This window comes from Ornithorhynchus anatinus, chromosome 1, assembly GCF_004115215.2.
Source record: "Ornithorhynchus anatinus isolate Pmale09 chromosome 1, mOrnAna1.pri.v4, whole genome shotgun sequence".
In the NCBI taxonomy this organism is placed as follows: Eukaryota; Metazoa; Chordata; class Mammalia; order Monotremata; family Ornithorhynchidae; genus Ornithorhynchus; species Ornithorhynchus anatinus.
The window spans coordinates 56380671-56407529 of NC_041728.1; the positions used below are offsets into that span (position 1 = coordinate 56380671).

General features: G+C 41.3%; 1 protein-coding gene across 3 annotated transcripts in view; it reads right to left on the minus strand.

The window, feature by feature from the left end:
• Positions 1 to 1008: 1008 nt before the first annotated feature.
• ATG2B (autophagy related 2B) overlaps positions 1009 to 26859 on the minus strand; it is an 80619-nt gene continuing 54768 nt past the window's right edge. For all 3 annotated transcript variants that reach the window (XM_029073318.2, XM_029073327.2, XM_029073311.2), the window contains exons 29-42: positions 25896 to 26037; positions 24289 to 24491; positions 22332 to 22558; positions 21676 to 21784; positions 20485 to 20679; positions 19844 to 19945; positions 14217 to 14295; positions 12696 to 12900; positions 10634 to 10703; positions 8190 to 8272; positions 6729 to 6850; positions 6466 to 6620; positions 4862 to 5011; positions 1009 to 3183 (exon numbers count right to left, since the gene is read on the minus strand). In XM_029073318.2, the coding sequence (XP_028929151.1) occupies positions 2953 to 3183; positions 4862 to 5011; positions 6466 to 6620; positions 6729 to 6850; positions 8190 to 8272; positions 10634 to 10703; positions 12696 to 12900; positions 14217 to 14295; positions 19844 to 19945; positions 20485 to 20679; positions 21676 to 21784; positions 22332 to 22558; positions 24289 to 24491; positions 25896 to 26037 (2073 nt within the window). In that variant the 3' untranslated portion in view covers positions 1009 to 2952. The remainder of the gene's footprint in view (positions 3184 to 4861; positions 5012 to 6465; positions 6621 to 6728; positions 6851 to 8189; positions 8273 to 10633; positions 10704 to 12695; positions 12901 to 14216; positions 14296 to 19843; positions 19946 to 20484; positions 20680 to 21675; positions 21785 to 22331; positions 22559 to 24288; positions 24492 to 25895; positions 26038 to 26859) is intronic.

A 26859-nucleotide genomic window follows, 5' to 3' on the forward strand; every position in this document is an offset into this window, starting at 1 on the left:
TGGACCTATTAGCCGACAATATTATCATTTTTTAAAATAATAATCATTGTAATGTTCGTTAAACATTTCACTATGTTCCACTAGTGTTAAGTGCTAGGGTAGATACAAGCTAATCAGGTGAGACGCACTTCCTCTCTTCTTTTTTCCTCTCTGTCGATGAGTTCAGGAGAGTGGCCTAGAGGTCTGAGCACGGGACAGGGTCTCAGGAGACCCCTGGAAGAAAGTTGCTAACCTAGTCACCGCATCTTTGCTACCTTTGCTCGGCCCACTATTTTTTTCACCACTCTTGCGTTGGAAACCTTGGCAGAGACATAACAGACAAGACAAAGACTAAAACCTAAATGTCCTGATTCCCCGAGTGATGTTCTTTACCCCTGGACCAAGGGCAGGGTTCTAGGCATAGAGTAAGCACTTAAATGCCATAACTAAACCACCTCTGAAAGAAAAGAGAGACAGAGTGAGTGGCCTTTTGCAGTCCCGTCAGTTACAATAATGACTGGGTGGACCAGTGGTCTGACCTGCGATGGCTATGGCCAAGGGGGAAGAGAGCAAAGTGAATAATAATATGTTGGTATTTATTAAGCGCTTACTATGTGCAGAGCACTGTTCTAAGCGCTGGGGAAGATACAGGGTAATGAGGTTGTCCCAAGTGAGGCTCACAGTTAATCCCCATTTTACAAATGAGGGAACTGAGGCACAGAGAAGTGAAGTGGCTTGCCCACAGTCACACAGCTGACAAGTGGCAGAGCCGGAATCTGAACCCATGTGAAGGGCCTGGATACCCCATAAACTGGAAATCTAGCTCCTAAATAATTCAAATTTGGGTCAGGAATTTTACAATGGATAAGATGGTCACAAATCTTAAAAAAAAAACAAAAACCCCAAAAAACCCAAAACACACAGTTTGAACTAAAAAAATCCTCAGGAAATATGGGCGTCTGGTTTTGAGGTGTTAAGGAAAAAGTAGAACTGGGCTCACAAACTTTAAAAGAATGGCCCAAAAAACGCTTTCAAAAATTGACCATGTTTATTTCAATCCCAAATCTTTAATATTGCTTTAATATGAAAAACCGACATGGAAACCATGAATTTCACTATTCCAACCACAAACGATCAGTGGACAACGTAAGTAATAATGATGATTTTTGAAGCTTTAAATACTCATTTTTGTCATTACTACATTGACTAGCCTTAATTGAGGCAGGTATATTTCTCTGTATAGGAACCTTATTTTATATCAACATTTGACCCTCTAACTCCTCATAGAAGAAGCCTGGAAGAATTAAAGGCTAGAATGACAAATATATGAGGCCACATCAAATTTTCATCATAAATCCTACTTATGAAGAGATAATATTTGAGTATTTATACACAGTGCCCATACCATAAACATCAGGATGTCCCCCAAGGAATTGATTTAGCCCAAATGATAAAGAATAGCTAGTACTACTGCTTAACCACGACAGCAAGGAGCATAAATTATGCCTACTTGGGTTAAATGATGCCAACCAGTTAGTAATTGCCCAGGTGACAAACTGAACGTTTCTTTTTTAAAAACAGAACGGATTCACTCTCCATTTTCCATCCCCAAGACTCATACGATTTTTTAAAAACGGGAATTCAATTTTACGAGACCCTGCTCCAACAACAGAAAATGAAAAGCAGCAGTGATATTCGTCTTCTGCGGGCTTCCCCATTACTTAATTTTTCTCACGTTGGGAATCATCTGAAGTTAGTTTCCGATCAGCACTTCCCCTAACACCAAGGTCCTTCTTCACTTGAAGAGTAACGAAAATCAATTCTGAGTAACAGACACCTTGGCATGTTAAGATAGAGGGGTGCATCTACAAACACGTCAATGGAATTATACATGTGAACACAGAACAGCTTTACCTTTAAATAAATATACTTTATTCATTGGTGACGAGTTATCAGAAGGTACGTCGGTAACTATGTTAAAACAGCCTTCAGATTAGCCTGGGTTGTGTTTCGGGTTCTTCTGGTTAACCTACAGGGGCCAACGCTGACCCCTCCTAAATTCAACCTCGACCCCTCTCCTCTACCAAACCCTGTATTGTATTTGCCCAATCCTGCCCATGTGAACCATTTCAAGGATGCCGGTCAGCTGCAAAGGAGCATTGCACTTACGACTGAACAAAATGAAAGTTAACTCTTCACCATATTCGTCCCCCTCTATAAAATGTGTAAGTCTCCAAATCACATGAGAGTTCTGCACATTACATTTTATTTATCTACAAATACAATATACAGGATAAACCATTTAAAGTGCAACACAACAGAACATGTCTGCAACACTGAGCTACGCTGAAAATCCCAGGGGATTTGACAATTAGGAGGAAGAACTACTATTCACAAATGAGTGAGCACTGTCCGATTTTGCAACAAGGGTTCTTATTTTCCACACTGATATCTAAAGCTTCAAAGTAATGAGACTCTCATTTGCCTCTTATCGCATGGCTTCTGCTCATATCCAAAATGCAAACTTTTAATCTGTGATGTTGAAAATTAAAAGGAATATTCAACGAGGAGCAATTTGCACGGAATCTTTTAGAGAAGAAGAGCTTCTGAAAGACGTATTAGGACAGGACCGCTTCCAATGACACCTCAGCCACAACAAGAGAAATATGGCCGTTTTAAGACGCAAAAGCATTTCACCGAATCGGCAGCAACCGTGCCGAGATCCGGGTCTAACCACCAAACAGAGCTGAAAGTTGCAACGCTTCTACAAGCAAAGACCAAACTCGCTCTAATGATTTCTGCGTGTAAATTTTTTGGTTGCGTGTGGTTTTGCTATTGAATCGCAACTAAGAAATGCTTCTGTTCCTGAGATGGACATAATAAAATTAGATGAGATCCACCTAAAGCTGCCGCTGGGACACAACGTTCCTTATTTTCCGGCTCGGTATCTTCACGAGAGCCGCGTCAGAGCTATCAGTCTTCCCCCTGGCGCCATTTTTGGGACTCATCTTGGCGGACGTCCGGCCGGATCTGGTTTCGCATTCCGCCCAGCACGTTCGAGGTGGCTTCCGTGGCGACGATCAGCGGTTTCACCACGGCCGGCGGGATCTGGCGGAGGACTTCCCCTACTGCCCCGGTCACCCCTCTGTTCTCATGCTCCCGTGCGGCAGTCTCATAAATGGTTTGCGCGGTGTCGGTGATACCCTGGGATAACCGAAAACAGAACGCAAGTGAGTGCCCTCCTTGATTTGGGGGGACTCTGTCAAAATTAGCCTGTAATATGCACTTTTCGTGTATTTGATCACCATTTTGCCTGTAATTAGACAGATGTGATTGTTCTTTGGAGAAGGCCCAGAATAATTCCTTTTATTAAAAAATTCTAATTACAAGGAAAGCGGGGTAATTATGACTTAGTGTTCTGCTGTGAAATTTCTGTACATTAGATGCAGCCGGGCTATAATTCTAAATCAAACTGAGTTTGCAAAAACAAAACATTTAACGGTCTGAGTAACTTTCCTGGCAGTCAAGCTGTAAAACACACATGATTAAAACACACTAAACAAACCAAGCTTCTAGTATCAGTTCGTCTCTTCCTTTCCAATGCAACGCAATAGGCTATTTGGTCTGGTGTACCAAAATGACAAAGTTGTTTTAATTGGACATAGTATTTGGGTGACGGGTGAAGTGGCTTCGGAGAAATGGTTAAAATTACCCCAGACAACTACAAATGACAGAAACCAGCATAAAATTCAAAAGCACACTAATGACTGGGTTATTGTGCCTGCTGTGTGACCCTGGGCAAGTCGCTTAACTTTTCTGTGCCTCAGTTACCTCATCTGTAAAATGGGGATTCAATACCTGTTTTCCTCCCTTAGAGTGTGAGCCCCGTGTGGGACAGGGAACTGTGTCTGACCTGATTACCGTGAATCTTCCACAGCGCTTAGAACAGCGCTTGACACTCGGTAAGCGCTTAAAAAGTTCCACAATTACTGTTATCATACTTATCGCTATTATTGGGCTTAGGGAGTCAGGAGACATGGGTTCTAATCCCAGCTCGGCCAAGTGTTTGCTGTGGGCCCTTGGGCAGGTCACTTAACTTCTCTTTGCCTCAGTTACCTCATCTGTAAAAAATGGGGATCAAGACTGAAAGCCTCTGGTGGGACAGGGACTGTGTCCAAGCCAATGTGCTTGTATCCATCCCTGCCCTTAGTGTGGTGCTTGCCAAATAGTAAGCGCTAAACAAATGCCATCGTTATTATTAATACTATGCCGGCCGCCTGTTACCTCATCTGTAAATATGGGGTTAAGATATCCATTCCCTCTCCCGCTTAGACTCAGACCCCATGTGGAACAAGAACTAGCCTGCTTATACTGCATCCATTCCCGTGCTTAGTACGGCATTTGACACACTGTAAGAACAACCGTAACCACAATTATTAAAAGATTAAGATGACTGATAATTAAAAACCTCAAATACTCTACCAGCAAATATTCCAAAATGCTCGCAAAATGACGACAATGCTGAAATGGCTGTTAACGCTCCCGTATTTCTCTAAAGTTTGGAGAATTCAAAACTGTATTTTCTAAATTACGGTAAACTTGTGGAATGCCAAAGAACTGGCCCCAAATGACTGTGATGTGTTCATCTCCCGAGTCCTTCCACGCCAGCTACTCACGGGCACTTAACTCTCTGCCTGCCTCTGTGGCTCGACAACTGTTCTCTAGGATCCCCCACCCCCTCAGCCAACCCTTTCCTAGCGCCTCTTCCCGGCCTGAAGCAGGCTCCCCGCCTCCTTTGAAACGGGAAACTTCAAATGATACGTTTTTGATGAAAATCGGGAAAGCGGGCAAAACGGGCCTGGCTTACAAAAGTCTTACCTACCTCTTTTACAACGCTGTAAGCTTTGGCCACTCCTTCCCTCAGGTCCACTGGCTGATGGGCTAAGTGACGATGTGAAAACCTTTTGATTCTTTTAGGTTCAATAGAAATCGGCCCCGGGGACACCATGTCATAAGCGGTCTCTGCTGCTGCCTAGGGGATTTCCAACAGAAACGGTGTTAGTGGATTCTCAGAAACAAATCACTGGCTCACACCCATTTTAACCTACAATTCCTGTTTTCAGTTTTAATTCTTCAAATTGATCAGCTAGCCAGGTCTTGAAACAACATTTTATTTTTTGTTTCTATACCGTTGACCAACTGCTCCAACGCACCATAAGGGGAAAGAATTTTCAAGACCGAATTCTTATGCTGCATCGCTAACCAGTGGACATCTGGATCTTAGCTCCTCCAGGCAGCTCCCGGGGTAGAATGTCCAGGTCACATGAGGTCTCCTTGGAGGCTACCATTTTGGTAAGGGAACTTACCCTTAGTAGTTTAGTCCTCAAGAGGCAGGGCTGACTTTGGATGGCAAGCGAGTGAGGCCGTAGCTTCAGGGAACACGGCCAGGGAGGTGGGCAACGAGACAGGGGCAGGTACCCACTTGAAAGCCGCCAGCCTTCTTGTGAAAAGGAATCTGGGAGGATGCTTGTGAAAAGGAATCCGGGAAGGAACACCATGGTTCTGGCGTAAGGAAGCAGCAAGGCCTAGTGAATAAAGCAAGGGCCTGGGAGCCAGAGGGTGTGGGGTCTAATCCAGGCTCTGCCAAATGCTTGATTCTATTTATTGCCATTGTTCTTGTCTGTCTCCCCCGATTAGACTGTAAGCCCGTCAAAGGCCAGGGACTGTCTCTATCGGTTACCGATTTGTCCATTCCAAGCGCTTAGTACAGTGCTCTGCACATAGTAAGCGCTCAATAAATACTATTGAATGAATGAATGAATGCTGTGTGACTTTGGACAAGTCACTTAATTTATCTGTGCCTCGGTTCTCCTGTTCTCTGTCCTACTTAAACTGTGAGCTCCATGCAGGTCAACTCATATCTAGCCCAGCACTTAGAACAATGACACATAGTCATGGCTTAATACAATTTTTTTTAAAGAAGAGAGCGGGGATAAGGGAGGACAGGAAAGGGGATAGGAGGGAGGATAGAAAAAAGCCCCTAGTACAAGAATATCAAGGTTTCCACTGTAGACTTTGAGGCAGGGTTAGTGTATGAGGCTCCAAATACGTTGGCCTCATCCATCTGGTACAATTTCACTTAACTTTAAATGGCCGCAGGTGCAGATGGGGGCAGAAGAAATTAAATTTTCTATCCCAAAATTTCACCTCACCACCCAGACATGGTGGTTCTAAACATGTTGCATTTTTAAGAGGAAACACCTGGGTGAGAGACAGAAGCACTAACACCGGGAACTAATGCACTTTAAGGGCTAAAACATCCGGCTAACAGCCTCTGAAATGATTCTTTCCCGGTTATAGCAACAAAAATGGTGGAAGCTGATACTTTTTAGCGTATTTCTGGTAGTCGGTGCTACTAACAGTTTCTTCTTGTGGACACACAGTGTTCTTCTCGTCTGGTGTACAATCTCTTGTGGGAGAAAATACCTGTATCGTCTGAACCATTCTGTTCGTGAGTTCGAGAGCGGCCATGGCAGTCGAGGTGCCAAATGAGGCCGCTCCTCTCTGAAACCCTCTTACGATGCGACCGTCCTTCCGGTACTGCTCTATCGGTAACCACACCAGGTCCTTCAGGCCTTGCACTAGAACAACAGTTATTAACAAGTAGACGGCATTAGTATCTGCCTCTTTCAGCAGCTCCGCGGTGCCTACGGCTAAAAGACAATCTATTAGGGCAACATTTTACTCACCTAATTGAACTAATGAATGCATGGGTCCTACACCTCCCAAAATTCCCGGCAGCTGGTTTTTCTTAATGTCATTAAGCCACTCCGTGATTGCGTAAGAGAACAACTTGTCTATCCCTAACAACCTGTAGGAAAAAAAAAAGCCATCAGTACCTGCGAAATGGGGGTGGCCATTTATGGTAGCTGATGAGAAAGTTTCTCGCTCAGATAAAATTACCTGAGGCAATTTACAGATGCCAAACAAAAAACAACAATCAGTGTCATGGCGATCTACTACAATAGAAGAGGAATCACACCCTTACTGAAATATCCAACTGTTGAATGACATTTAGAACTGCTTTCTGTGTATGGATTCGGTCTGTTACTCACACTGCGTGAGAAGCAGCATGGCGTAGTGGATACGGCACGGGCCTGGAAGGCAGAAGGTCATGGGTTCTGACCCCGGCTCTGCCACTTGTCCGCTATGTGACCTTAGGCAAGTCACTTCCCTTCTCTGTGTCTCAGTTACCTCATCTGTAAAATGGGGATTGAGACTGTGAGCCCCACACGGGACAGGGACCGTGTCCAACCCAATTTGCTTGTATCCACCCCAGTGCTTAGAACAGTGCCTGGCATATAATAAGACTTTATGATAATAATTTGGGCAACTGTCATTTCATCATCCTTATTCCAGAGGCACAGGAGGTTTATTCTCATTTCTACATTACCCAAGGGGTTCCAAACAATGCCATACTATTTGGTATGAAAGGGTGTTTAGATAAGACAAGATGGAAATGTGTATGGGTGTGGACAATACTGTGTGCTCTGTACACAGTAAGCGCTCAATAAATACGACTGAATGAACAACAGACAATTGGGAGGCTGTTGCAGGGGAAACTCTTGCTTATACAGAACACAACATATAGGCTGAAATTCCAGTTTTGATGAAACAATAACTTGTTCTTATTTAAGAAACTGAAGTCTTCTCTCATAGGCATCAGGTAATGCCATCCTAAAACACGTTTGTTTCTCAAGGACAATGCCAGATGCAGCAAGAAGTTAAAGGAAAGGCAAAGTTTGTGAATTCTAAATCTCCATCATTTTATAGCTAGCAAACCAGACTGCCTTCTGGACTACCAGCTTAGCTGTGCTTATAGAGCTCTCTAAATACACAAACAAACTTTAGACAATTTTTTCAGAAAGTAGAGAAGGGAATAAGAGGAAACAATATAATTACTTCTACTCCTTCACTGTAGCTCCATGTTACCTCTACAAAGGCTGAATCTCAGCCCCCCAAAACTCACTTATTCAGAACGCAAATGTCGTCGTCCCCTCAAATATCCAAGAAATGTCCTTTAATTTGTCTATGAAAACTTGTAAAAGGCTGAATTTCGTTTTGAAAGTGGGCCTCAGCAAAGTTAACTAGAGCAAGTGAAAAAGTTAGGTTCTATAGCTGACTATCATGCAGTCATTCAATGTGCTCACCCGTGTCGATAGCAAAGCCTCTTCAGTTTTAGTTCAGAGCAGTTTAACTGGGCAAGACCAATCAAAATCCCAGCTAGTGTACCCTTTAAAAACAAACAAAAAAAAACCACCCCTGTGTTAACCCTAATTTATGTTTGGCAATTGAAACATTGGGGAACAATATGTTACGATTCTTGATTAGGCTACTTTTTTTTAAGTTGGTGTAATTTACCATGTAACATTATACACTGTGAAAACTGATACTTCTATACTTTGGTTAGGCTCTTAATTGATACCATGAAAACCGAGTGGCAGGCAAAATAAAGTTTTCCATAAGAAACAAAGTACATATATGTATTCCTAAGATTGAAAAAATTGAGCCAAAGAATATTTAAAACAGGGATAAGAAACACAACACAGTAACATGGTCATATAGCAAATAAAAATGTAGCCAAAATGAAAGATTTTGAATTTTTTTTGGTAATTATTATGGTTTTTATTAAGAGCGATGTGCTCATCACTGGGGTAAATACATTATCATCAGATTGGACACAGACCCTGTCCACGGAGGGCTCACAATCTGAGAGGAAGTACAGTGGTCAATTTTCAAAGTATTCTTAACGTCCATCGGCTTTGAAAATCGGGAGAAGTGTGGATGCAAAGGGAGTTCCGTTACTAAGCAGACAGAAGAACAAGAACCAGGGACTGATGGCAGCAGAGTCAAGAAGGAGGTACAGTGGAAAGGTTATCTGAAGAGGCACGAAGAGGATGTACTGGGCTGTAGTGGGAGAAGAGAATGGATAAATAAGAGGGAGAGAGTTGGTGGACTGCCTTAAAGCTAATGGTCAGATGTTTCTGCTTAATATAGAGAGGAAAGGGAGAGGCGCATGCTGCATATTTTAGGAAAATGATTCAGGCATCAGGGTGAAATCTGTATTGGAGAGTTAGAATTAGGGGGAACCGTTAGGAGAAGAAGGGGCATTGACGGGGAAGATGGGCATAGTCAGGAAAGGGAAGCAATAGAGGAAAAATTGAAATAGGAGAGTTATAAGAGGGGGAATCAAGGATAATACCAAGGTTGCAAGGTTCAGAGAGATACAAAGAACGGTGGGTGGAGGAAACCGATGAAAGTTAGACAGGGGAGTGGATTTGGGAGGGAAGATGAGGAGTTTAGCTTTAGACATATTGGGCCTCAGATGCTGAAAGGACATCGATATGGAGATGTCCTTGAGGCAAGGGGATAAGCGACACTGCAGAACAGAAGAAAAGCCACGGCTAGAAAGGTAGATCTGAGAGCCTTCTGTCTCGAGGTGGTATCTGAAGCCACTGGAGCAGGTGGCTTGTATGAGAGAGCGAATGCAAAATGAGAAGAGCAAGGGGGCCCAGGACAGAAACCTGAAACACAATCAAAGTAGAGAGTTGAAAGGTGGAAGAAGAGCCAGTGTAAGAGACCGAGAAAGGAAGCACTTTAGAGGAGCACCAGATAGCATTTCCAAGAGAAGGGAGGGAGCAACAATGTCAAAGATGGACAAGAAATCACTGAGGATTAGAATAAAGTAGGTCCCCACAGCTCTCCCCAATCTTCAAAAAAAAAATCACCAAAAACCCCCAAATTCAAAATCTTTCATTTTGGCTATATGTTTATGTTGTTAGGTGACCAGGTTTCTAGGCTGTGGCTTCCATCCCTGTTTTAAATGCTCTTTTGCTCAGTTCTTTCAATTCTAAAATCCAACCTCCCTAAGGCTCTCCCCCAGTTCATTTTTCTTCTCCTAATGTCAAAACCTCCACACTTCTACTTTGGCATTTGTTGTCAGGGCCACATTAAGCACTTCTGTGCAAGTCTATTTACATACTCTGTTTAAGCACTTATTTACTTACCTAACCATCTTTCTATTCCCCCACCCCGCCAATTGGTAATCCCCCACCCCTCCAATTGGTAAATTATCACCTGGTTACTCCTTGAGGGCGGAGAATGTGTCCACTAGAGCTCACCAGGTGCCTAGCAAAGTGCTCCCTATCCAAAAGGTGCTCGATCAGGATTATTAATTGACATCCTATTCAAAGAGGCACATTGTGCTAACAAAATATCATTAGCATTGAGATGGCATCTATTTAGCATAAACTGAATGGAGTGATTACAGCTCATTATATAGCCATTAAAGGGAAAGGAAGGCAAGTGTCTAAGCCAAGGTAAATTTATTTCAAAGTAAGGGAGCAGCTGTAGGAATTAAGACTCAATGGCCCTGTCCTGAAAGATCACTAAAAGAAGAACCCCAAAATGGAGGGCTGCTAGACAAGGCTTTTAATATGGCACTTCTGATTTTACCACAATAAAATAGCAGTAGATTTCCTTCTTGCTCTCAAAGTTTTCAAAATTCAATATCAACCACCCCCATGAGCCCACTGACAAAAAGACAAACAGAGCAGTGGCTTTTCCGGATGACACACCAGCAGAGTTAACTAACCTGATCCATGGATAGATGCTTTCCATGGTAATCAAGCCGTATAGGAACTTCGGATGTAAACCTGAATTCTCTGAAATGAAAAAAAAAAGTTTTCCTTAAAATGGGCAAGCACTTGAAAAACGGAATTAATTCCTTTCACTTAATAATTGTAGAATTTGTTAAGTGCTTACTATTTGCCAAGCACTGTACAGAGCTCTGGGGGAGGTACAAGATAATCGGGGTGGACACAGTTTCTGTTTTCCCTCTAAGTAGAACAGGAACTGAATCAATTCTACTGCCTGAAAAGTATCACAGAGAACAGCTTCCGAACGGTTTAAACCAAGGAAAAACATGTCTGATTGTGGAATAGTATTTCTCCCAGTAATTGTGCGTGAGATAAGTACCAAAGACACAACAGGTTTTGCTTGCAGACACATTACCTTCAACTTGAAACTCCAGTTATCAGCTCCCGTTACAAAGAACTGAGTGATGGGAGAACTATGTCCACATCTTCTCATGATCAGGCACAAGTAAATCAGTCACTTAGTAACATTTATTGAGTGCTTACCCCATGTACGGCACTATATTCGGCTCTCGGGAAAGTACAATATAATAAATGAAAGAAGTTGAAGGTTCACGTTAACGTTTTTCTTGCTGGGAAAAGTAAGTTTTACACATCCATAGTAAGTCTTTCATCACTACTCGTTTTTGTGTTGTTGCTCTTAACATGGTATTTGTTCAGCGCTTACCATGTGCCAGGCACTGCAGTATGCACTGGGGGAAATATAAGCTGATCTGGTTGGACACAGTCCATTTGCCACATGGGACTCACAGTCTTAATCCCCACTTTACAGATAAGGCAAATGAGGCCTAGGAAAATTAAGTGACTTGCTCAAGGTCACACAGGAGACAGGTGGTGGAGCCAGGATTAGAAACCAGGTCCTTTTGACTCCCAGGCCCGTGTTCTATTCACTAGGCCACGCCGCGAAAGAGCCCGAGCTTGGGAGTCAGAGGTCATGGGTTCGAATCCCGACTCCGCCACCTGTCAGCTGTGTGACTGTGGGCAAGTCACTTAACCTCTCTGGGCCTCAGTTCCCTCATCTGTAAAATGGGGATTAACTGTGAGCCTCACGTGGGACAACTTGATTACCCTGTATCTACCTCAGCGCTTAGAAAAGTGTTCTGCACATAGTAAGCGCTTAACAAATACCAGCATTATTATTATTCTCAGGCAGAGAACAAGGTTATAAGGAAATTCAGTGATAACATCCCCGACTAAGCACTCATTTCCTCTTTTCCCATTCCCTTCTTTGTTGTCTTGCATTTGAATTTGCACCCTTTATTCATCTCTACTCTCAGTCCCACAGTGCTTACGTACAGATCCAAAATTAATTTAATGAATGTCTCCCCCAAGAGACTGTTAGCTCCTTGTGGGCAGGGAACAGATCTACCAACTCTATTATACTGTACTCTCCCAAGCGCTTAGTACAGTTCTCTGCCCATAGTACATGCTCAATAAGTACAAATGATTGATCCCATTTTCCTCCTTGTCAAATCCAACATCCTCAATTACACCTTTACACAGTCAGATATTTTGGCCTGGAACAGTTCCTGTTCTCTCTTTCTCTGTCACACACATTCATCTGCAGCTCAGTAAAGACAACCTTTGAATTAAGAGTTTCAGAATTACCTCTACTCATTTTGAAACTTACGGATGCCCTGAGAAACTTACCATAGCAATCACTGTATTATTAATATTATTATTATTGACTATAACTATCTTCAGGTACAAAGACAATGACATCATCCCACCACCAATATGCATAAGATTTTTTATTTTCCCAAAACCTTCATAAAAATGATTTCACTTTACACATAACATCCCTGGGAAGTTAGGGGCTGGTATTACAATTATTACCATTCCCGCTTAATATTGACAAAAAAAGGCACAGAAAAATTAAGTGACTTGTCAAAAATCACCAGTCGAACAATAGCACACCTGGTCTGCTCATTCCTTCCCTGGACTGAAGAAAGGTTAAACTAAATGTGACGCAAAAAATTCAGTCAGCAATAATGAATTTACCTGAAAAACACTGGTTGATCATTAAATGACGATTCTTCAACTGTTAGGTAGAGCTCCTCCTTATTGATTAGGTCTATGGAATCAGGGCTACCATTCTGGCAAGGCTGCTTCGGCCCAGGGAAAGAAATAACTGGATTTGGCTCCTTTGAGGCACTCAAATGCCGTGGCAAACTACAAGTTACATCAGCTCCAGGAGATTTTTTAACTAAAAACAAAAAAGTCATATTTGATTTAAAAGATGGATTTTTATTAAGTTTCTCAATCTAGTGAAGTATGACTAAACTGAACTTTTTGTACATAGGCGAGAATTTTATGAAAATAACTTTGGACCTTCTTGGGATAAAAATCTGCATATACTTTCCCTCAATGCAGCTTTTAATCTGGAATTGGCACATTAACGTGATCTCTGTCCCTATACAATGGGAGGAGAAATGTGGAGAGCAGACCTAGGATCTATAAATGGTCTTCACTGATCTCACAAATGCTTCTGTCTACTGGTTTTTGGGCCATTCTCCACGTTTGGCTGTCCAGAAAGTCTGTAACATCATGAGACCATGCCGCATTAAAACGACCATCCTCTCTAGAAATCGACATCCTGCGCTGTCACCAATGGCACAAGCCCAGCTGCATCCTTGTACCGACACTTCTTTCTGTAACGCCGGTGACCTCTCCGACTGACGCGGTCACTTAAAGCATCGCCTTCTTAGCGGACTCCTGATCCTGCAACGACTTCACGTGAAGCCAAAGGTGGCAAACACTCTCACCCGTGAGCTGCTACTGGTGAATGACTACAGAGTAGTGGCCGGCACTCTTGAAGGCCTACAATGGCTCAGTGAATATTTGGCATTAGCTGCTGTGACTTTGTTCTGACAACCAACTTGAACGAGATTGAACTCAGGCTGCAACTGAAGTCCAAAATTCCAAGGGCTTGCTCCTAAGCTGTGCGACTTAAAACCGTCGGGAGCCAGGATTAGAACCCAGGTCCTCTGACTTCCAGGCCCATGCTCCTTCCACTTGGCCTGGGTGCTTCTCAACCGCACGATAAATAAGGTTGCTAACCATCACATGCTCGGTTTGGAATCGGCCGAATGCCTCACGCCTTGGCCTCTACGCGCAACACACCAGACGGACGAAAACTTCATTATCACCCATATTCCTATGTGCAATGGATATTCATTCATTCAGTCGTATTCATTGAGCGCTTACTGTGTGCAGAGCACTGTACTAAGCTCGGCGAAAGCACAATATGGGCGTGTTTGGGTGTGCCTCTCCATATCTATTCACTAATGCACATATACTTGAATTTTATATCTAAAACTGAAACTGCAACTTTGGTAGACTGCATTTTACTATAGTAGCTTAAATCCTGTCTCTGTAATAGTGCAAACCCAAATAATCCTGTGAAGCTTAAATGGGGAATATCAAATACAAAACTTTTCAGAAAAGCCTCACAAATCACAATCTTTTCGTATTTCGGTAAAATAATCTTTCTAAAACGATCAACACATTTACACGGACTACCTTCTGGATCTGGAGTCGTTAGAAGCTCCACTTCGGTAGAAAGACTTGTGAAAAAATCTTTCAAGAAAAACAAGGCATCCTAAAATGAAGAAATATTGCATAATTATGATTAACTGAGACTGCGGCTGTAATTATTGAATTACAAGAAATAATATAAGATCTAAACAGAATCTTATAGTTTTCAGTTGTGAGCAAGTGAAAAAGAAAACTAAGAAGGAATTATTAAATACTTCTTTTAAGAACTTCTAACATGAATTATTTTGTTCCACAAGTAACTTGAAATTCCCTGAAGAGATCTCAGTCCCTCTGGCAAATCCAAGTGAATTTGGGGCAGTTTTCATTTTTGATTGGCACATACTTGGTTTTTTGAAAAGGCATTTTTAAAAAATGATTTCTTTTTGGAAAAACCCACAGATGTATCTGAAGACAGGGAGAAGATTTTTGCACGTTGGCCACGTCTGCACGTAAAAAACTGAGACTGTGTTTTAACTGAGCCTGCCAAATGGTGTAGAATCCCTTCCGGCAGCTGTTCCTAGGGAAAATTACACTAAGCACAGGAAACTATCTGATCTAATCGGGATGACTAGTTCAGATACTCAGAAATTTGGGTGGGCTTGGTTAACTCAGGTGAGCGCTTGCCCGATTTGGTAAATTTAAGGTTCTGGTTCGGGTTGCGTTTTTTGATTAGAGACTGTGAGCCCGTCATTGGGCAGGGACGGTCTCTATCTGTTGCCGAAGTGTTCATTCCAAGCGCTTAGCGCAGTGCTCTGCACATAGTAAGCGCTCAATAAATACTATTGAATGAATGGAGTAACTGCTGATGAGAATATTGGAAAATCAGCTTGCGATTGCTATAGGTTATTTTTTGGCCACTAGATGGTAGCACTTTCATGCAGGTTACAATTTCCTGGATGGCAAATAAATCTAAGAACAGTGGTTAAAAAAAAAATAAATAAATCTGATATCCTTTCATTTTCTTCAGAAATTACAACTGGATAATTACTCTTTTGCATCCCCAAGCTAGAAATTTGGAACATCTCCACTGTAAAGACATTAATCACCATTTTAAATTATTTCTCATCAAAAATTGCAGTCGCGGCTTAAGTTTTGCAGATGGATTCATTTCATATTTCAGAGGCCTATCTATAATATTAACTCTTGAAAGGAGTCTGAAAATGCAGTAAAGGTATTACTACATTTCTGAGTTCTTTCCATAAATTTGGTGCATTCGCCCCTTCCTCCTCCCCCTCACATATACACACATCCCCACTCTTTCTCTCTTCCATAAGCAGCAAAATCTATAGAGAAAAATTCTGGACCAGTAGGCAGGTAATTATTTTTCTGGATTCATCAACAGCAAGCTTTGTGACCTTGGGCAAGTCATCAAACCTGTCAAATAGGGAAAATATTGCTTGGCTGCTGCCTCCTCACTACCTCAGAAATTTTGGAAGAAGCAATAGTCATTACAATTTTGTCTTTCTTAAAGCTGCCCTGAAAAGAGCTAAAAAAAAAATTTAAGAACACGAGACTATAACAGGTGCTCTCTTTTAGTCTTTAGGTTATAGAACGTACTCCTGTATATTTAAATAAATCTAGGTGAGAAAAATCACTGAGGCACAGATTTCTTTGGGAAGAAAAAAAAACTGCTGTTAAGGGTAAAATATTATTGGGCACTGCATTTTACAAAAGAGGATATTGAAAAATGGCTTGTGTGACTATCTGCACTGCGTCACATGATGTCAGAGCCAGAGCAGTGCTAGGGTCATGGAAGTCCTGAAACAACTGTTTCTGAGTTTCCTGGACCCAGAAACATCCAAGGATTTGGCCGTAGCAGGGCAACTGGCAGTAGTGCCGGCTTCAGGAGCGGTCTCAAGTGACCCCCTAAAATCCAAATTACTATTATTATTGTCGTTGTTATCTCTTAAGCACTTACTGTGTCAAGCACTGCTCTAAGCACTGGGGTAGATACAAGTGAATCAGGTTGGGCACAGTGTCCCACAGGGCTCACAGTCCAAGTAGGAGGGAGAAGAGGAGTGAAATAGAGGAGAGAAAAGTAGGCACAGAAAAGTTAACAGACTTGCCTAAGGGCAAAGAGCAAGCGGTTGGAGGAGCCAAGATAAGAACCCAGGTGCTTCGACTCCCAGGGTTATGCTCTTTCCAGGAGGCCGTGCTGCTTCTCTAATGCGCAGGGGGCTTCCCACATCCCCTATCCCTTCCTCCAGATCATCAGGCCTCAGTACTCCTAGCTCCCCACCCTGGGTTCAGACCCTGTCTCGCCTCTAAATATACGTTCTAGACTGTAAGTTCGTTGTAGGCAGAGAATATATTCACTAACTCCGTTATACTGTACTCTCCCACGCGCTAAATACAGTGCTCTGCACACAATATGCCCTCAATGAAAATGACTGACTGATGCTTAAACGTGTTGCGTTCAAAAGGAGGGCAAGATGGGATCCAGGAATATCACTTTTTCTACATCTCTGAGAAGTTACTGCTGTACCTCTCTTAGGCTCATCTATTTTCAGTATACCTTCTTTGGCTAGGTTTCATCCTCGAGGGATTCTTTCCTATTACTCCTCACTATATTCATAAAATTTATTTCCCTGGCTGTTTTCTCCGAGATTAATGTTTCCCCATTTAAAAAAAATCATTTTGCTCTGTAGTTCTAAAAAAGAAATTACATTCAATATTAAAACCAAAAAGTCCATTAAAGAAAATTGGCCTTGATAAGTCTAGTACATTGGTATCATAAAGATCTCGCTTGCTTAAATTCTCAGCACTCATCGGTGATTTCTGTTGCCCATTTTTCCTCAAATACTTCATCAAATTTCTCTAATACCTAAATATCAATAAATTAAATGAAAAAGACAAACATCAAACAAAGGAGAAGGAAATGAAGAAAATGTAATGAGGAAACATAAATTTTAAGTACTCACTGGCAAGCCCAATCAACCTGGGGAACTATATCAAGAACCAATAATGGCTTTTGAGAAGTTTTGCCGAACTGTAGTTATGAGTTTTCACCAGCTAATTTTCTCCGGGAGAGCTGCAATACACTCATCCCGTTAGCGCTTTCGTGACAGCACTACTGAATTTCAATGCCATCATTACCAGCAGCGCGGTCTTACTTTGAGAGAACGGCTGCAAAGTTCGCTTCCCCTTAAACACCTCCCTCCCTCCCTCTCCTCACTTAACCTCAGAAGTCCTATGACTGACCTGAATAGGTGAAAGTCCTTTGATTGGCCTGAATAGATGATTAGAGCTCATTCCAATTTAGCATCAGATAGGGGCAGATCTCGAGGGCTTGGAGGCCTTGAGTGTAAGGACTCCTCCCTCTATGAACTGCCTAGTTATTTTGTTTTACATTGCTGATTTCTATAATATACAGTTGCATTTTCATTTGGAACTCTGTGGGACAGGGACGGTCAAATTTCCTTTCTAATGACCCCAACACTTAGCATCCTGGGGTACAAAATAAAGATTACTACTGCATAGATGACAGCAGATCTCTAGTACATTCACTTAAGGGGGTTATTTGCTTTGAGAAGTAAATATCTTCATACGAAAGCATAAAAAGCCTCCAATTAAATTTTTTTGTTATTGGTACATATTTGCATGCTACTTGATCATAAACCTATTATTCATTTATTGTTGCTTTGAATCATATATATATATATATATATATGGTCGTTATTTCAAATCTCTTGAATATTATTTCCTATGGGTCACTAAACTTCCATAAACACTTTTTAGCTTAACACTCTTCATCCAACTAAATTTCAGGAATTTAGCTATATAGCAATTAAAATATAGATGCCCATTCCTGGATCTTCTCTTTATTTTACTAGCAAGTAGTTTACTTCATAAACCTCTTAACAAAGCATTGGATGAAATTAGCTATAATTGCTAAGAGAGAAATCTTAGAATGTAGACTTGTAAGGTAAGAGCTAAAGTAAGGGGGAAACTAAGAGAGGCAACATCCACATAGAAGTGGGACGGTAGAGGTGAAACCATCAGTCATTAGAGAAGCAGCGTGACTTAGTGGAAAGAGCACGGGCTTGGGAGTGAGAGGATGTGGGTTCTAATCCCGGCTCCCCCAGTGGCCGCTGTGTGACCTAGGGGAAGCCGCTTAACGTCTCTGTGTCTCAGTTACCTCATCTGCAAAATGGGGATTAAGATTGTGAGCCCTATGTAGGACAACCTGATTACCTCTGTATCTACCCCGGCCCTTAGAACAGTGTCTGGCACATGGTAAGCGCTTAACACATACCATAACAATAATAACAACATATTATTATTATAACTATTATTATTATTAGAGGATACCCTGGGTGCTGCTGCCTAGCTCGGATCAGTAAATGGCTACTTGACCGCTCCTAACATTCTTTTACCTCCCAGGTTCTTCTGCTGTGACTTCCCCTTTCCTGGTGCCATGTCTCTTTCTGCGTATTATCAATTTCCAAGATTCACCACTTGGGCGTCTTGCCCCATCACTCCCAATCTTAAAATCAAAAGCGGGCAGCCCTATTTTATTATTGTCTCTCCAAAAACAAGATTACTCTCATTTTGCTTTGTAACTCCCACCAAATTCTGCCACTCCTTCTCAAGAGTGGGGCCAAATTCTACCTAATCCTCTACCCCCAATATAAGGCCCTCTTAGCGCTACTGCACTCTCCTAAGCACTTAAAGTGATTTGCACACCGTAGGTGCTCTTGAAGTACCACTGATTGATTCCTTCTGCAAAAGGTCATCCATACTTTGATTATTCCCATGTTGACTCCTTGTCTGAAAATGTCAACCACCACAATCACTTTACTTCCCTCAAGACAATTTAAAATATTTGTCATAGCTTCCAAATCTCTTCACCGCATCAACTCTACTCACATTCCTTTGGTCATCTCCTACTTGTTTCTTTTTTTCAATTAGGCATTTACTTTATTGATCCTCCTAACTTTCACTAACTGTAATACCTTTTCATTTACCACTCCAAATTCCTAAGCGTCGTGCCTTCCCCATCTAATTGAATAAATGATCTCTTTTAACCAAGGGTATTAACAGAGCATGTACTAAATGTAGAACATTGTACCAAATGCTTGGGAGAGTATCCAGCCCTCAAGAAATCTATAGTCTCCTTCAAGGACTATCTAAAACATGTTTGAGTCTGAATGTTCATCTTTCTTGCCCTGGTAGACTGTAAACCCTATTGCAGAAAATTTTATTTCTCAGCTACAGCTTTGCCTGAATATTCAATAGTATTTACTGAGCGCTTACTATGTGCAGAGCACTGTACTAAGCGCTTGGAATGTACAAATCGGTAACAGATAGAGACAGTCCCTGCCCTTCGACGGGCTTACGGTCTACCTGGGGGAGACGGACAGACAAGAACAATATGATATAATAAGACATGATATAAACATTAAAAACCATCAGCTGTGGAGACGCTTTGAGAATAGTGTATCAGCACGAGTCAACTTTATAATTATGAAATACCGAGGATTTAGGGAACAAGGAATGTGTTTTGCAATGCCACCCAATTACTTCAGATGGAACTCTTTCAAACCTAATGCTTCGGTCAGCACGGTGTCATTCCTGATAACAATTCCATACATTATTTACAAATTACAAACCTGGTCAATATTGAGGCGAAGTGGCATTAATGACACTCTTAAACAACATTCTTGTGGTGATCTGCCTGACTCTGGGCGCACATGTAAGGCTTTCACTGTTAACTGCAAAAGAAGCAGGCAAAAATGGAGACTTACTTTGTACCATATGCTACAGTTGAGTTCATTTCGACAAAGTCCACTTTAAATCACATAAAGGAAGCCAACAAGAAATATAACCTTCAACAACTCCTATAGCAGAAGGGAAATTTCTAAAACTTCTAATTTTCTTGAAATGCTCCTCCTGCACCAAGCTCAAAACACTTGAAACCTTAAAATTTAAAACATTTTAAAACTGAAATACTTCCTGCGGTAACGAAGATAACAGCGACGAAAACCAGCAATGGGAATGGCTTTTCCAACAGTGATTATTACAGCTCCGGCCTTCGTTTAAAAGATGGACAAGAGCAGAAACTGAGACAATTGATGAAATTTTTGAAAATTATGAAAACACTTTAAGCTATCTTTAATAACAGGAATTGCGCATGAGGTTGAAAACAAATTTTGTGTCTAACTATAACTTTAACGTACGCACCTCCCCAAAACGCCCCTCCCAAATTGAGATTTCTGAAGTAAAGAACAAAACGTTAGTTTTAAAATATTACCATGTTTGAATGAGCTTTTCTAGGCATCTCCTTACTGCAGTAGAGGTAAAGAAATTTATTCATTTGTGATGTGGCTAGGCGATCTCGGATCTCAAGGTCCTGAACGATAAACACTTGACGAGACACTGGTTGTTCTATTAAACTGGAATCGCATTCTGGTCTGCTTGTAGGATATACTTCATGCTGAAATTTCACCTTGACGATAAAAAATTCATATAATGATACAAAGACGAGAGGTTATGAAACCGCTCCCCAAACATATAGTAGGCTAGAAGCAGTGCGGCTCAGTGGGAAGACCACTGTCTTGGGAGCCGGAGGTCGTGGGTTCTAATCCCAGCTCCACCACTTGTCAGGTATGTGACTTTGGCCAAGTCGCTTAACTTGTCTGTGCCCTCAGTTACCTCATCGGTAAAATGGGGATTAAGACTGTGAGTCCCACGTGAGACAACCTCATTCCCCTGTATCTATCCCAGCGCTTAGAACAGTGCTTGGCACATAGTAAGCGCTTAACAAATACCATAATTATTATCATTATTATTACTCGATTTTAACACCGTTTGTTATCAACTCCTGCTAAGAAATGGAGAGAAAACTATTTCTTCTCCAGTCTTGGTTAAGCCATCTGCCTCTCCAAATCAAAATTTCAGTTGATGTAAAATCACAAATGGATTTAGTTCTGTATTTAGACATGTGGTGAAAATTAGGGTTATAGCAGTGTCTAATGAATGTGATTTTCATTCTCTTGACCCACTTTCTCTCTACTTATCTCTCTCTCTCTGTCTCACTAGCATGGTGTAATGGAAAGAGTATGGAGATAAGGCCTGTTTTCTTATTCCAGTTCCGCCACTTGCCTAATCTGGGCCTCAGTTTCTTCATCTATTAAATGGGGATTCAATACCTGCTCTCCCTCCCACTTAGACTGTGAGCCCCATGTGGGCGGGGACTATGTCCAATCTGAATATCGTGCACGTATCCCAGGGCTTACTACAGTGCTTGGCACATAGTCAGCACTTACACACCACAGTTATTATTATTACATTCTCTCTGATTATTGATTTATTAAGTTCTGTGAAGGCTCAATATATATCAACTGAATTGGACAGAAATTTCAGTTCCTAAAAAGATTATGAAATGGAAAAAAATCCCAAAGCTGTTGAGCCACCAGATTTTCCTCTCATCGTAACGACTCACCTTGCTCAACTGGATTTCCATTAAGAAATCATGGTTCCTTCCTTTGCCTCCATATACCATACTCCGCCCGTGTCTTGTGGGTGTGTGAGAAGGAGAACTATGAGGACTGCTAGATGTAAAAGCAAGGAAAATTAAGACCAGGTTAATGGTATTATAACCGTAACAATTCAAGGGGCTAATGGAACATGGGAAGTGGGAGGGAAAACTGAGTCACAAAATGGAGTTTAAAGACACAGCCCCAAAGATAAAGATGCACAATTTTATCTTACAATCGTTCTTGAATTCTAAAAAGTATCCTAAAAGTCTGACATTTCAAAAAACAAAACAAAAACCCACCCGTTTTACTAGGAATTTGGTTAAGCCTTGGTTAATTCGTATTTATGATAAAGCAGGGCACAATTCGAAAGCTTTGCTATGTATGTTTTATAAATAGATATTAAGGTATTTCAAAATCAAATGAAGAGATTTAAACTACACATGAAAAGCTAGAGATGAATTTTCAGGAAGTGAGTGATCAGTCCATGGTAGATTCAGATGCTATCCTGTTAAATGACAATTCATAAAATTCTGAAAGCTCAAAAGAGAAATCTTCCCAGTCTAGTCTACTTTCACTACAAAATTAGAGAGTCTAAAATCTTACATATAAATATACTTACTTGTAACTTTTAGCAGGAGAAATAGGAGGCCCAGTTCCAAAATCTTTTCCCCCATAAAGATGCCAAACAAGAGATATTTCTTTAACAACATATCGTATAATAGGGATAGGAAAATGTAAAGGGGCTTTGCTCGTATCGGTCTTTTTTACAGGCAGGCTAAAATAATTCTCTATTATTAGGATGGCATCATCAACCAATATTTTCACCACTGGCTCTTCCTCCTTCTCCTAACAAATAAAATTGATGTATCATCATTATCGTGAAAAGGCATATATTAAAACTCATAAGTACATAGCACAAAATGATTACCCTGGTTGCAATTGCTGCTATAATTTTTAAAACAATGCGGCTGAATAATTTCTGACCGTCATGTCTGCCTAGTTTACTCTTTTGTCTTAAATGTGCTAATTTAACAGAAGAAGCTTCTTGAAAACAATAGTTCTCATTATCTAAATTATGAAATAATTTCAAAGAACCACATAGTTTTCTTAGTATGAAAATACACCCTGTCAAAACATCAAATTAAATGCTCTCAGTTAAAGGTTCAACACAATACCAAAATACACATTTAGGCTTCGCAGTAATCTGAAGTAATCTAAATTTAGTTAATCAAGTACCGTAATTACCTCCTGGATTATTATTGGGCCGGTTCCAGCCACTTCAAAGGCCAGGTGGGGGAAGAAAGGGACTGTTGCCACATGACTGGAGATAGTAAATTTTTTTAGATCAACTGGCACCATTCTGTTGCTGCTTCTCTTGCTATTTACTCACTTTTGCTCAGGGTGTGGGAGGTCTGAATGGCATCAGTAAATAATTTACATAAAGGACTTCATAAAATAATTTGAGATACGGCTGAGGGAAATGCTAAAAACCAATGTGTCACAACATTCAAATTTCTTTCTACCTTTTCTGCTGTGCTGTTCTCTCCCAAGCGCTTAGCACAGTGTTCTACGCACAGAAAGCACTCGATGAATACCTATGACTGAGATGTCCATATATGTGTATGTAATTATATCGTTCATAATATAGATTATCTGTATATATAATTGATCCTTAATGCTAAAAGAAATTCATCTGTGGATGTATACTGGTGACTGAAAAGTCTCTAATGTAAGACCTGCAGCCCTATCAGGTGTACATACATATGTATTCATTCATTCGATCTTATTTACTGAGCACCTACTGTGTGCAGAGCTACAAGCTCCTTGAAGGCAGGACGTGTGTCTACCAAATCTCAACTGTATATATCTTCATCACCTTATTTATTTTATTTTGTTTAATGAGATGTACATCACCCTGATTCTATTTGTTTGCCCACTGTTTTTATGAGATGCTCTTCCCCTTGACTCTATTTATTGCCATTGTTCTTGTCTGCCTGTCTCCCCCGATTAGACTGTGAGCCCGTCAAAGGGCAGGGACTGTCTCTATCTGTTGCCGATCTGTACATTCCAAGCGCTTAGTACAGTGCTCTGCACATAGTAAGTGCTCAATAAATACTATTGAATGAATTAATGAATGAAATCTACTGTGTTGTACTTTAGATCGTAAGCTCCTTGAAGGCAAGCTACATGTGTCTACCAATTCTACTGTGTTGTTCTTTAGAGAAGCAGCATGGCCTAGTGGGTAGAGCACGAGACGGAGTCAGAAGGACTTGGTTTCTAATCCTGGCTCTGCCACTTGTCTGCTGTGTGACTCTGGCCAAGTCACTTTGCTTCTCTGGGCCTCAGTTCCCTCATCTAGAAAATGGAGTTTAAGACCGTGAGCCCCACTTGGGACAGAGACTGTGTCCAACCTGACAAATCTGCATCTACCTCAGCGCTTAGTACAGTGCCTGGCACATAGTAAGCACTTAATAAGTACCGCAATTATTATTAACACTCTCCAAGCGCTCTGCCCAGAAAAAAGGTTCAATAAACACCACTGATCGAATTCCTAATTAATAGGAGGAACTTCTTACATGAACAGCTGCTTTGGGAGCAAAAAGAATGCAGAAGTCATCGTTTTCCGAGGGCGCATCGGTCATCGCGTCACTGATCAAGTGGTGAGTGAATGAGGTGTAAGTGGGGCTGGGATCCGGGGAGGCATTCCCACTCTCGTCTGGAAACAGGAAGAGATCTGAGCAAGATGGCTCCTGAGCTTGACATTTTTCATCCAAAATCCCTAGGTAGAAAAGAACACAAAAAAGAATTAGTTTCAGGGCACCTCGCGTCACACCCCCAAATATATATATATACCCATCATTTCTGCTTAGAATTTTTGAGGACGCTAAAATTTACCTTCAGGAACTACAGAGGGGAAGAATGCCACCCTATCTGTTCCTTTCGGTTCTATTTTGGGCATGCCAAAAGTGTACATTCAGGGAACAAAAATCAATGTAATAAACTCCGTTTCTAACCCATGAATTAAAAATACATTTAAACTGGATTATGAGTTATTACAACTAGCATCTAGAGTTGCAAATCCTCTCTGAACACATACGAACAAATTACAATTTTTTGCCTGCTTGGATAACTGAGTCACTAATTACAAACCTGCAGCAGTGCTTAAAGGTGTAGAAAAACGGACGCGTAGAATGACGTGACTGTTCACAGCTTCACGGTAGAGACTCTGGAAAGACCGTAAGCTCCCTGTGGGCGGGGAAAGTGACTACCAATGCTGTCGTATCATCCTCTCCCAAGCACTGAGTACAATGCTCTGCACACGGTAAGCCCTCAAATACTGATGATTAACTGAATGCTAACTCGTTCACACTATTAGGAGAACAGTTGGCATCTGCTGCATAGATTGTGCATACAGAGCAGGAACACAGGCGAGACCCGAGGCACTTCCCACAGGTCCTAATTTATTGATGATGATAACGACGGTGGTGCTTGTTAAGCGCTTACTATGTGTCAAGCACGGTTCTAAGCGCTGGGGGAGATACAAGGTAATCAGGGTGGACACAGACCCCGACCCACACTGGGCTCACAGTCTTAATCCCCAATTTACAGATCAGGTAACCGAGGCCCAGAGAAGTTACGTGACTTGCCTAAGGTCACACAGCATACGAGTGAAGGAGCCGGGATTAGAACCCATGACCTTCTGACCCCCAGGCCCAGGCTCTATCCACTACGCCAGGCTGGTTCTCATAGGAGGAACTTAGAGCACTGGGAGAAGTGATCTTTATATTTGCTTTTCTTTTGGGATTTTGGCGCACTGCAGCTCTAAATGTGCAAGAGTGGCTCTATATCTGTTTTGGAATTGGGATAAGAGCAACAGTAGGACATCACAAAAGTTTTATTTTAAGTCTCCCAAATGGTTTTAGATCCCCAGATTTCTGAGGATACCAACACTTTAGGGAACTAATTTCCTATTTTTATCACTAGATTATTTTTATTAGAGTAAATAATAAATACATTTTATTAGATTAAATAACAAAATTACTGGCTTGAAGAGGGAGGTTTCCAAGCCTTTAAGTCTATTTTTTAAATACTTTTTTCTGGAAATATTTATAAATTACAGGATTACAGTTTAATTATTACAATGACAGCCCCTTAAAAAAAGAATTTAAAGACCGGTTTTTACCATTTGACTGTGGTTTTATGGGAGAAGTAGTTTGCTGGGTATCAATTTCCTCCATGGCATCACTCATCAAATCCCGTAAAATCTGCTGATCAGCTTCAGGGAGTACGGGGCCTTGCGTAGACTGTCGATTGGCAGGGTATAACTAGAACCAAAAAGTCACAATTAAATACAGAAGTGGTAACTAGAAACATGGTATTCTTAAAGTTACAGAAGAAATTTTTGCATGGGATAAAATTTACTTCTAAAAGGTTTTCAAGAACTAGAAGCCGATTCACTTTTTCTGTTAAAATAGTTGATACTAAGTGCTAATTAATACATTGCCACGCAGTCGATGAGGCCCAGCTAGCCACAAAATGAGAGTTAATCCATTTTCTCGGAATGTAAAAGTTGTAGTCCATTGTCATAGTTTAGAAGTTGGCCATATCTCAAAGGCACCCACTATTTTAGTCACTTCTGTTCCTCCAAAATTACACAATATTTACATTCTGTCATGTTAAATAAGTTCTCAGGGTTCAGGATTGCTCCTGTCCCTTGGGAGGAGGCCTCTTTAACAAATGGATAAAAGGGACCACTACCCAAGGTCTTCAGGAAAGCTCCTCGCAGCTGTCTGGTCAGTACACTCTCCCCCCTTAGTACTGCTGCAGCTGTGGTGGTGTGAAAATTAGCCCTTGAAATGTAGGAGAGGGAAGACAGCCCATAGAGGTAGGGGAGTTTTGAATGCTTAGTAGAGGGTTCTGCACACAGTAAGAACTCAGTAACACCACCATTGCTCAACTGGGCTCAGACTCTCTAGACTACTCTTGGTCTCACGAATTAGCCAAGCCATTGTCCAAGTACAGTGAAACTATTCAGAACCTTTCCTAGCTCTCAATAATAACGTTGGTACTTGTTAAGCGCTTACTATGTGAAGAGCACTGTTCTAAGTGCTGGGGTAGATACAGGGTAATCAGGATGTCCCACGTGA